Source organism: Equus caballus, chromosome 10 (genome assembly GCF_041296265.1).
Source record: "Equus caballus isolate H_3958 breed thoroughbred chromosome 10, TB-T2T, whole genome shotgun sequence".
In the NCBI taxonomy this organism is placed as follows: Eukaryota; Metazoa; Chordata; class Mammalia; order Perissodactyla; family Equidae; genus Equus; species Equus caballus.
The window spans coordinates 19,314,162-19,328,922 of record NC_091693.1 but is presented as its reverse complement, the minus strand read 5'-3'; the positions used below and the strand labels follow the sequence as shown (position 1 = coordinate 19,328,922).

Genomic DNA, 14,761 nt, shown 5'->3' with positions numbered 1-14,761 from the left:
TAAATGCCAGGAAATTAGAATCATTCTTGTGGGGGAGAGAGAAAACAACTAAGCAAGGAAAAACACAGTCACCTGGTGAACTTCCTGACTTTGACCTACTGTGGTTATGGAGGTGAAGGCCGTTGTTCTAAAGAAAACCACACAGAAATATGTCGGCATAAAAGGATACAGTGTCTGCAAGGAATGCATCAACAAGAATGAAAAGGAAACGGAGCAAAAGCTAACAATCGGAGAATCTGGGTTAAAGGTATTTGGGAGCTTTTTGTCCTGTTCTTGCAATTTTCGGTAAGTTGGAGGTGACATCAAAATTTTAAAGAAGCCTGATTTTAAAAAATAAAAATAAGCTGAAACAGGAAAAACCAACCAACAATAGAGGAATGTCAATAGTAGATTGTGCTAGGAAGAAAATTTGATTAAGGGGCCAGCCCAGTGGTGTAGTGGTTAAGTTCGCATGCTCCACTTTGGTGGCCCAGGGTTTGTGGGTTCAGATTCTGGGCACGGACCTACCGCTGCTTGTCAAGCCATGCTGTGGTGGTGTCCCACATAAAATACAAGAAGATGGGCACAGAAGTTAGCTCGGGGCCAATCTTCCTCAGCAAAAAAAAAACCAAAACAAAAAAAAAAAACACCAGAAAAAACACCACAAACAATCTCGATTAATCTTCCCCGCACATTTTACAGGGGGGGAAGAACGAGGCCCCAGGGGGCCCCACCTGCCCAGCTCAAAAATCACCTGCAGCCCTGGAGGGAGACCCCCACCCTGCTCCCCCTTACTGGGCTCCTGCTGGGCGTCCATCTTGGCCTTGAGCAGCATCCGCAGCCGTGACACCTCCTGCCGCTTGAGCTCGTCCAGCTTGGTGCGGACATGGTGGCTGACGAAGTCCAGCTCGCGGCTCAGCTTCCCGCTCTGCCCGCAGAGAGAGGGGACACTGGTCAGGCTGGAGGCCCAGCACAGGGCATGCTGGGCAGCCTTGTCCTCTCTGGAACCTTCTACAAGCTTTCTGCTGCCCCCTGAGGCTCCTCAGAGCCGGACACAAGGTCCCAGCCCCTGAGCCTGGCATTCGAGGCCCTGCCCACCTCGGCAGCCCTTTCTCTCATCACTCATCAAATTTCACTCTCGGTTCCAGCAATGCTAACTGGGAGGAGGCCCCCATGCTTCAGGGTCTTTTCCACCACTGGGCCTTTGCACATGCTGGTCCCTCTGCCTGGGATGCTCTCTCACCACCGCTTTTCAAGCCTAACCAGATCCTCGCTGTCCCCACCACACACACACACACACACACACACACACTGTGCTGAGCAGGATGCCTTCTCTGAGCTACCTCTATTATCCTTTTGGATTACATCTGCTTCTCCATCAGAGCTGACCCCTCTCCTGCTCACAGTCCCCCATGGCTCCCCAGTGCCCCCAGGACAGAATCCCTGAGCCTGGCACTCAAGACCCTGCACCCATGTGCCCCTCCAGCCCTGGCTCCCCTGTCTTCATGTCAGTTATGAGGAACCACCAGCAGCCAGGTGAAGGTACCAGAATGCTTCCTTTGCAGACACACTTCCCACTGCCAGAAATGCCAGCCCCCCAACACACACACACTTCACCTTCTGTACCACGGACACGCCCACTCGGAATTGCTCCTCCCGGGGAGAGGAGGGAGTCCTCGCCTTACAAGCCCCATCTCGCTTGTCGCACTGGGCTGGCCCCTCTGTATGGCTTCCCCACGCCCTCTGCTCTCTCTTACTGCCCGATCGCTTTTCCAGGCACTCATGACTCACATGGGTCTCTCCAGCCCATGGGGGGCGTGGCTCTTGCAGAGGCAACAGGACGAAGTGACCACAATAACAGTCATATTAACCCTAACCAGCCAGGCACCTACGATGGGCCAAGCCCTGCCCTGGAGTCACCGAGTCCGTCCTCTACTCCTGCCCACGGCCCCATTTTACAGATGAACAAACTGAGGCCCAGGAGGAGAAGCCACTTGCCCAAGCTCCCTCAGACAGTGACGAGGGGAGGCGAGCTTCCAGCCTGATGACCAAGTTGGTGTCATATCTTCCCAGGGCCTGGAAGTCCTGGGGCCAGCATTCAAGTCCCAGCCCTGTCACCACTTCACAGCGTGACCCCAGCACATGCTTTTCCTGCTCTGGACCTCAAAACGGGGGCTGATGTTATTGCCACCAATGATGACTGACATCAATTGCAGGCTTCCGATGTGGCAGGCTGAGCCCTTGACGTGGGGATTCTCTCTGATTCGCCCAACCGCCCCCCACCCCACAGGAAGACGCCTGCACCAGCCTCCTTGTCTTCTGAGAAGGAAACCCAGGCCCAGAGAGGGGTGGCCACTTGTCCAGGAGACCGAGGCGGAGCTGGGATGGGGCCGGCACCGTCCCACTCCGGAACCCGCCTGCCTAAGTGGCCACTCTGTTTCTGACATCACTTGCCAGTGGTCTGACCTTGGGCAAGCCGGGTGGCTTCCTGGGCCTCGGTTTCCCGAGCTGGGCAGTGGGAGGGGCTGGGCCCGTCTCAGGTGCTGCCCATCCATTGATGGGGACAGAGTCCCAGGTATGCTGAGAGGTTGTGAGGGGAGCAGGGCCACGTCCTCATCAGTCCCAGGCCCCGGGGTCTCTCCTGGGCTGGTGTTTGGGGGGCCGTGTGTGGCAGAGTGGGGAGGACGGGTGGGGGCAGACGGTCCTCTCACCTCACGGGGGAGGGCCAGCATCCTTTCCCGGGGGATGGGGTGGGGCGTGGGCTGTGGGCTCAGCCCGGGAAGGACAAACACCGCTACCAGGGCCTCAGTGTGCGCCTCTGTAAGACGGCAATAATGGCGGCTCCTTGGGAGGCGGAGTGACAGTTAGAGGAGGGGCGAGTGGGAAGAGCATCTCCCTCGGCCTCCCTCCCCCCACGCTCGCCCGCAGCCGCACCTTGATGTCCTCGGCGTTGGCGGCCTGCAGCTTCTCCCGGAAGTGCCCGTCCGTCTCCAGCACGTTGATGACCTCCTGGAGGTACCGGTGGTAGTACAGGCCCGTGTCCTGAGGTGACAAGGACTAACATAGCAGCCCCCAGCCTCCGCCCCTCCCTGCAGGGAGGACTCAGGCCCTGCCCCCGTGGGCACCTGCTGAGGGACCCAGAGACACCCCCCCCCCACCCCCAGAGCAGCAGGCCTGCCCCACGGGACAAAGGATCTGGAGTCAGCAGACCCCACTTCCAATCCACGTCTGCCTGACCCTCTGGGCCACAGCTCTCAGCTCTTCCCACGTCTGCAGAGGAGACGAGATGAAAATCACACAGGTAAACACCCAGGACAACACCGCCCTCCGAGTAGGTGCTTAAAGAGCAGACACACTGGCATTTGTTGCCAAGCAGTGAAACATACATTCATTCATTCATTCAACAACCGTTCACCCGGCCTCTACTGCGTGTCAGGTGCTGTTCCAAGGGACACAGTAAGTGAACAAGACAGATGGGCATCCCTGGGCTCCTGGTCCCAGCTCTGCCATGCCTAGGCGGGTGGCACTTTCCTCTTCCTGGGCCTCACTCTTCCATTTGAAACATAGGCAATAAATTGGATCCCTCTCAGAGCTGAGGCGCGCAGTAACTGAGATGAGCGGTCTGGCAGGGTGGAAAGCATAGAAAAGCTACTCCATCTATTCCAGCTGCCATTATATAGGTTGAGAAACACCTTGCAGGTGCTTGCTAAACGGCAGCGGGGCAACCCGGCTACGTTACTGTGGGTGCACTCGTCTCCCACAGCTGCTGTAAGGAAGTATGAGAACCCAGGGGCTTAGAGCCACGCAAATCGATCCTCTCGGAGTTCTGGAAGTCGGAAGGCCAAACTGGGTTGGCGGGGGGGAGCCTGTCTTGCAGGCTCCAGGGGAGAGTCCACTTCCAGAGGCGCCCGCCCCCCTTGGCCCCGCATCACGCTGACCTCTGCTGACGTCATCACGTCGCCTCTGGCTCTGACCTTCCTGCCTCCCTCTTTGAGGGGGCGCTTGTGATTACATTGGTGCCGCCTGGACAATGCAGGCTCATTTCTTCCCCTCAAGAGGCTTAACGCAATCACACCTGCAAACACTTTTGCCATACCAGGTAATATAGTCACAGGCTCCGGGAACTAGGCCGGGCACATCTTTGCAGGCCGTTATTCAGCCAAATATGGTTGCCTAGAATCCCAAATCTGCCAGTTACTAGCTATGTGATCTTGACAGGACTGCTAAGACGCCTAGTTAAATTTAAATAAACAATAACTTCTAGTATAAGTAGATTGCATGGCGTGCACTTATGATTATTTACTGAATAATCTGAAGTTCAGATTTAACTGGGTGTCCTGTGTTTTTATTGGCTAAATCTGGCAACCTCAGCCCTTGGGTAAGTTACTTAACGTCTCTGAGCTCTGGTTTCCTTGTCTGTAAAGTAAGGTTAATGAGTACCCACCTCATAGAGGCTCTTGTGAGGATTATATGAGTTAATATCTTTTTTTTTTTTTTTGAGGAAGATTAGCCCTGAGCTAATATCTGCTGCCAATCCTCTTTTTTTGCCAAGGAAGACTGGCCCTGAGCTAACATCTGTGCCGATCTTCCTCTACTTTATATGTGGGACACTTGCCACAGCATGGCCTGCCAAGCGGTGCCATGTCCGCACCTGGGATTCGAACCGGCGAACCCCAGGCCGCCGAAGCGGATCATGAGAACTTAACCACTGCACCATCGGGCCGGCCCCATGAGTTAATATCTTTAAATATTAAACACAGTGCCTGGTACTTAGTAGGAGCTATCAATGTTATTATGATTGCTGTTGCTTTTATTGATGTTTATAACCCTCTGTGCTTTCTATTGGCCTCAGAATAAAGAAATTCTCCACCGTGGCCCCCAAGGCAGTGCCCCTGTCCCCTCTCTGACCTCATCTCCCCTTCGCTCGCTCTGCTCAGCCACACTGGCCTCCTCCAGCCAAGTCCCCCCACTCACTCTGCTCTCCCCCACCACGCAGCCTTTGCCCAAGGTTGTTCCCTCTGCCTGGAATGCTCTTCCCTGCACTTCAGATCTCAGCTCAAGGGACCCTTCCTCGCTGTCTGTCACCTCTGGTTGTCTTCCCAGTGAGCTAGGCTGGTCTGCGAGGGCAGGGGCCTGGCACCAGCACGGTGATTGGCTCATGGAAGGTGCTCAGGAAATGTGTGGGATGAATGAAGGAACAGAGGACTCAAGCTGCCCTTCGATGTCTGCAAAGATTTCACGGAGCAAAGGCCTAACTCGCTGGGTGGCGACCTGCCACACAGGAGCACGGTATGATCTGTGCCGGAGACAGTGACCGGTCCATGCCGAAGGGGAGCTGTAGGAGGATTCAGGCCACAACTCAGGGCATTGACTTTGAGGATCTTTAAAGTTCCAAATTCCCTAAAACCAAAGTTTTCAGAGTGTTTGATAAATACGTGTTGGAATTAATAAATGAACAGTTTATGTGCCCCTTCATAATTGAAACTACAACTCCCATGAGCTCCATGAAGCAAGAACACCCTAGTTAGCTAACAACACCTGCTCAAGGTGTTACTGGGAAATGTAGTTCTTTTTTTTTCAGATTCCTTCTGAGCGGAGGGGCGTCTTAAAAAGAACAGAGAGGTTTGGGGAGGGGGAAGTGACACAGCTTTTTCACTTAAAATCTGACCTGATTTCCCACACCTGAGAGTCAGGGACTTAGAAAGCTGTCCGCTCCGCTTCCCCTCTAGTTTTTCACCACGTCAATGCCCCAGGACTGCAAAGAATGACAGGCAAACTCCAAGCCGCATCCGTAGGGGGAGTATCCACGCAAGGGGTCTGCGGGAATTGTAGTACCACTGCAAACACCTGGCTGGATAGCAGGGCAGGGCCACTCACGGGGCTCTCGGTCGCGGGGCTCTCCTCCTTGGACGCCCCCCGCTCTAGAGGCACGGCCAGAACAGCGCGGAGCAGCAGCAGCGGTGGCAGGAGGAGCAGGGCTGCGCGGCGCCCAGAGGGAGGCATGGCGGCGTGATCTGGCGGGGGGACGGAGAGTTGAATAATGTCTGTCCCAAGCCTCCTCCTCCCCCGGACCCAGGAGTCTGGGCCCTCGGCGCCGCCACCCCTGCTCCCGCCCCAGGAATCAAGACAGCCTCTCGTTTCCCAGGAGCCAGGATTCCGAGCCTCCAGCTTTTCATTCCTTAGACCCAGGAGTCCTGGCACCCAGCACCGTCTTCGCTCAGACTCAGGAATCCGGGATCTCGACCCCTTCTCTCCCCAGATCCAAAGATCCAGGCCCCCAGCCTCCCTTTTTCCCAGAATCTAGAAGTACTGGTGCCCAGCTCGTCCTCCCCGGGGACCCAGTTTTTCAACCCTCTGGTCCCCCGTCTCCCTTCCTCCCCAGGATCCCAAGAGTCTAGAAGCCCCCAGACCCTCACCTTTCCCGCACCGCAGAGGGCCTCTTCCCGGGCTGGGACCTCCGGCGCGTTCTTGGCGATTTCCCTCCTAGGCCACGCCCACTTTCCGCGGTGGCCCCGCCCCCAGCAGCCTGATTGGTCTACGCTAGCTCCGGACCCCTTCGTCCCTGTCTAATGGCCCCGCCTCTTGTCGAAGTTGCTCGGCTGCTCTCGAAAGCTTCGTCTCCTTCCTCGGAAGCCCTACCTCTTGACGTCGCATTTCCTGCCTTTTAGGCTAAAGGAGAGCGGAGGCTTTCAAAGAGAACTACGACTCCCTGCAGGCCGGGGGTACGAGTCAACTTCCGCGGGCGCCTTGGCCCCTTCGCCTCATGGGAGTTGTAGTTTTCCCATTTATTTTCTCCCCAAGAAGTGGCTGCGAGTTACAGATCGGTAGCAATAGGCACCTTATAAGTTTCTTACATAAGGGAGTGGTTTAGAGCGAGCCTGCGATGCGGCCTCTCTTGGGTCCCTTTAAGGAACACCCGCATGCCCTTCCAATTCAGAATCCCCGGAGCCCCGTTGCCCGGTTGCCGCAGAGGCCAGGGGTCATTGCTTTGTTGGAAGTAAAGCTTGGGGGGCCAGGAGGGAGGGGATTAAGGCAGGTCCCAGCGGGAATTCCCCTTTCCCTCTGACCTGTCTTTCTTCCCTTGCTTATTTCTCAGAGATTAAATTCCCCGCTTCCAAAGAGAGGGTTGGGTATGTTTAGAAATTGGCCAGGGAGGCAAGGCATTGAGGCGTGAACGTGAAAAGCTTCTCTAGGCACGAGAGGAGACGAGGGGGTCTCCTGGATTCCGGGCAGGTGGGTGCTGGGGGTCTGGGGTCACTGGAGTTGGGTGTTTGGGGTCCTGAGTTCCCAGGCTTGGGTGTAGGAGAGAGGTATTTGGGGAAGAGAGAACTGGACTCCTGGACCCCTGATACTGATGAAAGCTGCAATCCGGGCTGCCTGGGTCCTGGAGAAAATGTACAGCCTGGGATCAGGTGTTGGAGGGCAGAGTCCGTTGGGATGTTGGGTGGGGTCCTGACTCCCCGTTCTTGCTTCTCCAGAATGTCTCAGGAGAATGACACTTGGAAAAAAGAGTGAGTGGGGACACGGGATGGGCAGGGGTGGAGACGGGGGTGCAACCGGGAACCCAGAGTCGGATTCTGCCCACACCCACTCAGCTCTGGCCTCATAACGGTGTTGGCAGGTCCAGCACCATCAGCCTTGCAGGAAGGGGCTGGGGGCCTGGACCTCTGGGTCCTACCTAAAGGAAGGGAGCTATGGATGAAGACTCATGGGTCTGAAAGAGGAGGGGCAGGGGGCTTGGGCTCCTGAGTCCTGAGACAGGAGGGGCCCGGGATCTCTGACTCTTGGATTCTAGACGAGCCAGTGCTGGGAGAAAGCTTCAGACCTGGTGGAGTAGACTCCAGTTCTGCCCCTTCTGTGACCTCAGGAGTGCTCAGAACCCTAAATTGGGCAGGGGGAAGGAGGGGAGGGAGGAGCTTTGGGGCAACAAGGTGCCCTGCTTGCTGTCACCATGAGCCTGCATCTCTCTCAGGGTCCTGGAGGATGAGCTTGCTGCCATGAGGCTGCAGAAGCTGGAACAGCAGGTAGTATGCCCAGGAATCCTGCTACTGCCCATGTTTCCATCTTCCATAACTCCCAGGGGCCCCATCCCCATGACTCGCTCTGGGACTCCTGGCCTTCATTGGCTCTCTTGAAGCCTCAAGTTCTGCAATTGGGAACTGAGAAAATAGGAATTCGAGATCCTAAAGAAACAAACTTTGGGCCAGCCCCATGGCCTAGGGGTTAAGTTCAGTGTGCTCCACTTTGGTGGCCCAGATTCGGTTCCCCGACACAGACTTACACCAATTGTCAGCCATGCTGTGGTGGTGACTCACATACAAAATGGAGGAAGATTGGCACAGATGTTTGCTCAGGGACAATATTCCTCAAGCAAAAAGAGGAAAATTGGCAACTGATGTTAGCTTAGGGTAAATCTTCCTCAGCAAAAAAGAAAAAGAAAAAAGAAAAGAAACAAAGCTTGATGATGAGACTCCACAATTTCTAAGGAGCAAGGGTTCTGGAGGGCAGGAGTCCTAGGTCCTGGGGGAGGAGGAGACTGGGTGCCAGGACTCCTGGATCTGAGGAAGGAGGACCTGAAGGATTGAGGGCCTGGACTCCTGGACCTCTCCCACGGATGCAGGCCCCCCCTTGCTCCGGGCCCCTTTCACCCCTGTCTTCGGTCGGTTCCTGGCCCCCACACACTCCTTTCCTGCTCCCGCAGCGGCGGCTGTTTGAGAAGAAGCAGCGACGGAAGCGCCAAGAGCCCCTCATGGTTCAGGCCAATTCTGACACTTCCCTGCGGCAGGGGCGACTGCGGTGGCGAGAGGAACGCCTCTGGGGTGACAGCGGTGAGGAAGGGTTCCTAGGGTCTGGCAGGAGCGTAGGCCTGGAGGGAAGGTCTGTGGGAACATGGGGGCAGGGCCTAAAGGGCTCAGAGGGGCGGAGCCCCGGGGCGGGGATTTGATAGAGCGCGGGAGTGGGGCTCAGAAGAGCCCGAGGGCGCGACAGGTGGGGGCCTTGGGGCGGGACCTGTGAGAGTTCCGGGGCGGAGCCAGGGAGAACACGGGGAGCAGGGCGTGGTGCAACGAGAGGCTGGGGCCCGAGAGAAGCCCGTGATTGGGCTTGTTAGAGCTCAGGGGCGGAGCTTGGGGGAGCCCTGGACCGCCCAGAGAGCCCGGGTGGGGAGGGGGGAGTAGGGAACCCGGGGGCGTGGCCTGGGAGAGCCGGGGACCGCCCAGAGAGTGCGGGGGCGGGGTCTAGGGAGCCCGGGGGCGTGGCCTTGGAGAGCCGGGGACCGCCCAGAGAGTGTGGGGGCGGGGCCTGGAAGAACCCGAGGGCTGAAATTGGCAGAGCGGGGGAGGGGGTGGCGGGGGCGGGGCCTGGGTAATTTAGAGACAAGGTCCTGGAGAGACTGAGAACCCTGTGTGGGACTGTTTACGAACCGAGTCAAAAACAATTTAGCGGTAGGGCTGTGCTTGTTTGCGTCTCAGGATGGAGTTTGGGTTCTGCGTGGGTCTTGGGGGTTTGGGTGGGCAATCCCGGGCGACGTCTGGGAGCCCAGTGAGGAGGCGCATCTTCTTCGCAGAGGACCGGAATTTGTACATCGTGTTAAGGAGCCTCGCGGCACATTTTCCTAGGCCTCGGGAACCCTTTCCTCCAGAGGAACGTGCCCAGGACACATCCGCGCTCTGGTGCCCACAGTGACCTGAGCACCGTGAGCTGCAGTGGAGATGGCAGCGGTGAGCGCGGTCCCCTGGTGCCGCCGACAGAAGCAGGTATTCTCAAGTCCTTGGACGGCCTATACCCTAGAACTCCATTCCCATTAGAACCCAGGAATCTGGAACCTCAGTACTTGATTTCTAAAGGACCCAGGAGTCCAGGCCCCCGCAGGCCCCGTCATTCCCCACACCAAGGAGTCCAGGTCCTGAACCTCCTCCTCCAACACCCAGGAATCTGAATCTCCAGCCCTTTCCTCCCTGGTACTCAAAAATCCCCGTCTCCAGTCCCCCTCCCTATCCTGGCTGCCAGAAAGTTCCGATCTGGAGTTGGAGGAAGTCTCCGTGGAGGATGTTCCTGCCTTTCCCCCTCCTTATAAAGAGCCTCCGGGGACTCGACGCAGGGGTTGGCCAGCCCTCCAACGATCTGGTAATTTGGGAGACATTGGGTGAAATTTGGCCCCCTGGGCCATGTGGCAAGTCCTTCCCCTTCTTTGTAACAGCTTTGTTGAGACACAGTTCACATACCATACAATTCTCATTTCAAGTTTACAGTTCCATAGTTTTTAGTATATTCACAGAGACGTGCAACCGTCACCACAATTTTAGAATATTGTCACCACCCCCAAAGAAACCAGTACCTTTGAGCGATCTCTGCGCCCTTCCCCTCCCTCCCTGCCATTTCTCCCAGCCCAGGCAACCACTGATCTACTTTCTGCCTCTTTAGATTTGCCTATTCTGGACATTTCATATAAATAGAATCATACAGGATATGATCTTTTGTGATTGGCTTCTTTTCCTAACCATGTTTTTAAAGTTCATCTCTGTTGTGGCATTATCAGTACTTAATTCTTTTTATTTCTTAGTAGTATTCCACTGTAATGACATTTCCTTTTATTCTCATGACATGACCAACGATTTCAATAACAGGGCTCTTTAATGATCACTTCACACTCCACTCCACCCTCTCATTTTATTTCCCCGGTCTCTCTGATGCTCTCTTTGGGACAAGGGAAAGGCAGGACGCTAACTCCTCCCTGTCCTTACCCAGGGCAGTCAGAGACTTTTCAGCCCGTGTAAACCCCGTGCACGTGGGGGAGGAGGTGGATCTGGCAAGTGAGGGCGACGAGTATTAAGTAGGGGTGGAAACTCGGGAGTTCTGGCCTTCTCTAGCTATCACTGGTGACCTTCTCCCAAGCTCCTGGAACCCAGGTGTCCTGAGCTCAGCCTTCTGGCTTCTTCCACCCCTTAGGGGCGAGTGCAGAAGAGGAGAGCGAATCTCGGGATGTTGGAGATGAATACGAGACGCTCAGAGCGGAACCAAATCCTAGAATGGATGGTTACGGGGGACGTGGTGACTTGGCTTCCAGCAAGGTGGGATGTGGCCCAGCCAGTGAGGATATTGGAGGAGGAGGGTCAACCTTGGACTTTAGAAAGAGTGGGGCTAAAATTCTGCAGCCCAGTCAGAGGCCCTTTTTACTGGCAGATCGGTGTTATGATTGGGCTAGCAGAGGCTTTGTGTGTGTACCATTTATGAAGTCAATCTACTCACAATTTGAAAAATGTGAGCATATACATGCAAATCCAGTTTACCGAAAGGCAGTACGCTTCGGAGAGGGTGAAACAGAAGGGCCAGGCGCCACTCACTATGGTATTGATGAAAGTGAGAAACACAGTTTCAGTCCAGTAGATCTGGGCCCTATTATATGCTACCCAGACCAAATCAACGCTGGTTTTAGTTGAATGGGCAGTGCTTTCAAAAGCATTCTCCAATCGGTAGATGGAGTGGGTGTGGCTGCAGAGGGGAAGCTAATGTTGCTGGCCAATCAACAGATGATGCGTGCTCGGCTGGGTGGGCCCCTTGAACGGATTGACCAATCAGCAGTTGGCCGGGATGTTTGGCCAATAGGCAGAAAACTTGGTCGAGAGAGGGCGTCACCCTGAACTGGGATGGCCAATCAGTAGTTAGCAAGGCTGAGGGGGCGGGACTTCTCGGCCGTCCCTCAACTTAAATTTGGCGCGTGGGCTAGGGCGAAGACGTGGAAGAGAAGGAAGAGGAGTCGGAGTCTACAGCGAGGAACTCTCCAGGGGTGGCCGACGAGGAAATGTCCGAGGCCCTGGAAAGCAAGGGCGACGCTGGCAGCAGCAATGTGGGGAGTTCGCCCCACTCGCCTCCCCGCGCCCCAGGCCCTCGGTTGGGCGAGGACATGGAAGCGTATGTGCTGCGGCCAGCGCTGCGCGGCCACACGGTGCAGTGTCGCATCAGCCGCGACAAGCGTGGTGTAGACAAGGGCATGTTCCCTATCTACTACCTCTACCTGGAGGCGGCTGACGGCTGGAAGGTGCGGTCTGGCAGTCTCAGGAGCAAGTCCCACCTCCCAGGGGCAAGTCCCGCCCCTTTCGGAGCAAGGTCAAGACTTACATGAATCCAGGCCCTGCTCATCCTTGAGCCAGGACCTGTCAACTCCGGTGCCAAGCCCTGCCCTTCGCAGAACTAAGCTCCTTCTCTGATAAAGCCCAGTGGCATAGGCCCTACCCATTCCATAACCAAATCCTGTCCACTCTCAAGGCGGGCCCGCCTTTCTCAAAGTCAGGCCATGCCCTCTCAGGATCGGAAACCTCAGCCCTCACAGATCCCCTGGAGGTGTTGGCCCCATCTTTGTAGGTCCGAGACTGGCCCTTTCACTGAGGCTTCTTTGCTGTCAGGCCCCACCCAATCCTGGGATAAGTCCTGCCCCTCAGGAACCAGGCCCCGCCCCTCGTGGATTTCCCATCCAGGCCAAGCCACGCCCCTTTCAGTCTGGCCATTCCATTCCCTGTGTGGCCCCCTCTCCTCAAGGTACTCTATCCCTCCCAGAAGGAGGTGTTTTCCCTACTCAGTGCCAGCCCTGCTTTTCCCGGAAGAAACGCCTACCGAAGTCCTGCTGCAGTGTTCCGAGTGAGGGTCCTCCCTATTCTCCAAAGCCAGGCCCTGCCTGGGCTTAGCCCTGACCCTGGACCCAGTGGCGGAAGGAATGAGGGGGAGCTATTAAGATGTGAAGCTCCCCTTCAGGACCCAGCTGATGACCTCCCTCAGGGAGAACCGCATCTCTGAGCAAGCCGTGGGACGCTTATTGCTCCATTACCCTTTCCTCTGTCGTGGGGACATGGTGTTTCCTTGTCTTTGGACCCCTAGCCCTAGCCAGATACCAGAAATCCATTCTGATGGGCTGTTCCTCCCATCCACAGCACTTCCTTCTGGCTGGGCGCAAGAGGAAAAGGAGCAAAACCTCTAATTATCTCATCTCCCTGGACCCCACAGACCTGTCTCGGGATGGGGACAACTTTGTGGGCAAAGTCAGGTGGGCAGAGCCCTGATGTGTGTGAGCAACACGTGACAGGGGGCCTAGGGGAAAAAGGGGACAATTGAACTACATTTCCCAGCAGGGCTTAGAGCACAAGTTCTTCCTGCTCTAGGGCCTTTTCTGTTAGGGACTGATGGGTTTTGTAGTTCTTCAGATTGTAGCTCCAGGGTGATTGGGAATAAAAGAACTGAAGGCTTTGGAGCAGAGGCTGGCATTTAAGACATTTGACTTCTTGGGAGGCAAGGTGCTAGGACTCCAAATTCCTGTGGGAGAAGAGGGCTAGGATGTGTGAGTTCTTGCATCCTAGAGGGAAGAGCATTCCTAAAGGGTCAAGGCAGGAGGCTAAAAATCAAGGCTCACCAAAGAGAGGGGGCTGGGACCATGGATACCTGGAACACAGAACATGAGTCTTATGTAGAGGATTGATGGGAAGAGTTGATGAGATGACAGTTAAGCACTTAGCATACAACAAAACGGTAACAATTATTATTTTTATTCTGGCCACTCCCCTCCTGGAGCAGATCCAATGTCTTTGGCACCAAGTTCACTATCTTCAACAATGGGGTGAATCCCGAAAAGAAGAATGTCATCCCGGAAACTGCTCGGATCAGGGAGGAGCTGGGGGCTGTGTGCTATGTGAGTGTCTGGAAGACGAGAGTGAATGGAGCAGGACGGTGGGGAGGGAGAAAGAACCAGGCCAACTGGAGCATAATACCTCCAGGAGACAAACGTCTTGGGATTCCGAGGGCCCCGGAAAATGACTGTGATCATTCCAGGAATCGACGCCCAGAACCAGAGAATTAGCATCCAGCCACAAAATGTGAGTGAGCTAATGCTGAGAATCTCTGGGTCAGCTGGGGGACCGGCCCTACATCCTAAGGGAGGAGGGGGCCGATGGGTTGCAGAAGGTCACATGCGAAGCCGGGAGGACTTTATCAAACTTGCGTGTCTCAGGAAGGAGAGACTAGGGACTCAAAATTCTGAGTCCGGAGGAAAAAAACCAATTGGTGGTGGGTCAGCCACGCCCCCTACTTTGCCCTCTAGGAACAGGAGTCGCTACTGAGTCGCCTCCAGCGGGGCGCCAGCCGGGGGCTGGTCCTGCTGCAAAACAAAGCCCCATCGTGGAGCGACGAGAGCGGCGCCTACGTGCTCGATTTTCATGGTCGAGTCACTCGGGCCTCGGTCAAGAACTTCCAGATCGTGCATCCGGATGACCGTGAGCTCCTAGGAACCGGTTTACCTGGGCATGGGGGTGGGGCATGAGCGGGGACGGGAACTACTTCTCCCATCAGCACTTGAGCGTTTTCCTAGGCCGGGCCGACTCCACGCTGTTGGGAAGCCTGTCTGGAACTCAGAAGGTTTCCAGGCTTAGTCAGGGCGCCGCACAGCCTCATGGGAGTTGTAGTTCTCGCAGCTCAGAGGCGCGCAGCGCGGAAACAAGGTTCCTGACTTCCTCCTCAGCGGATTACCTGGTGCTCCAGTTCGGCCGCGTGGCGCCGGACACGTTCACCATGGACTTCCGCTTCCCGCTTTGCCCGCTGCAAGCCTTCGCCATCTGCTTATCCAGTTTCGACGGGAAGCTGGCGTGTGAGTAATTGAATGAAATACTATACTCTCATCAGCTTCCGTGCCTGCTCATTTGGAGACAGGGCCCCAGCATGGCTTCTTTTGCACCAGCTTACTCATAACCAACCCTTATTAGACGCTGCCTGGGTGCCCAGTCCTGTCCTCTAGGGATCGGGC

At 55.9% G+C, this 14,761-nt stretch overlaps 2 protein-coding genes across 15 annotated transcripts in view; one reads left to right on the top strand and one right to left on the bottom strand.

The window, feature by feature from the left end:
- NUCB1 (nucleobindin 1) overlaps nucleotides 1–6,680 on the bottom strand; it is a 20,186-nt gene extending 13,506 nt beyond the window's left edge. Inside the window, exons 1-4 of one of the 2 annotated variants that reach the window (XM_023650072.2) lie at nucleotides 6,396–6,680; nucleotides 5,857–5,993; nucleotides 2,914–3,021; nucleotides 775–907 (exon numbers count right to left, since the gene is read on the bottom strand). In XM_023650072.2, the coding sequence (XP_023505840.1) occupies nucleotides 775–907; nucleotides 2,914–3,021; nucleotides 5,857–5,982 (367 nt within the window). In that variant the 5' untranslated portion in view covers nucleotides 5,983–5,993; nucleotides 6,396–6,680. Of the gene's footprint in view, nucleotides 1–774; nucleotides 908–2,913; nucleotides 3,022–5,826; nucleotides 5,994–6,395 lie in introns of both variants that reach the window. The other variant, XM_070224681.1, reaches the window with a different exon arrangement.
- TULP2 (TUB like protein 2) lies at nucleotides 6,540–14,761 on the top strand. Of its 13 annotated transcripts, none has more exons than XM_023650068.2 (14): nucleotides 6,540–6,701; nucleotides 7,076–7,212; nucleotides 7,458–7,490; nucleotides 7,952–8,003; nucleotides 8,681–8,807; nucleotides 9,597–9,734; nucleotides 9,988–10,104; nucleotides 10,927–11,048; nucleotides 11,705–12,016; nucleotides 12,903–13,015; nucleotides 13,540–13,654; nucleotides 13,740–13,838; nucleotides 14,063–14,234; nucleotides 14,480–14,759. In XM_023650068.2, the coding sequence occupies exons 3-14, from the start codon at nucleotides 7,459–7,461 to the stop codon at nucleotides 14,611–14,613; spliced, it is 1,533 nt and encodes a 510-aa protein (XP_023505836.2). In that variant the 5' UTR covers nucleotides 6,540–6,701; nucleotides 7,076–7,212; nucleotide 7,458; the 3' UTR covers nucleotides 14,614–14,759. The 13 variants fall into 13 exon arrangements, with proteins under 13 accessions (XP_023505836.2, XP_070080776.1, XP_023505838.2 ...); XM_070224669.1 differs by lacking the exon at nucleotides 6,540–6,701 and adding an exon at nucleotides 6,932–6,976; XM_070224670.1 differs by lacking the exon at nucleotides 6,540–6,701 and adding an exon at nucleotides 6,946–6,976 and having other exon boundaries at nucleotides 7,076–7,208; nucleotides 14,480–14,760.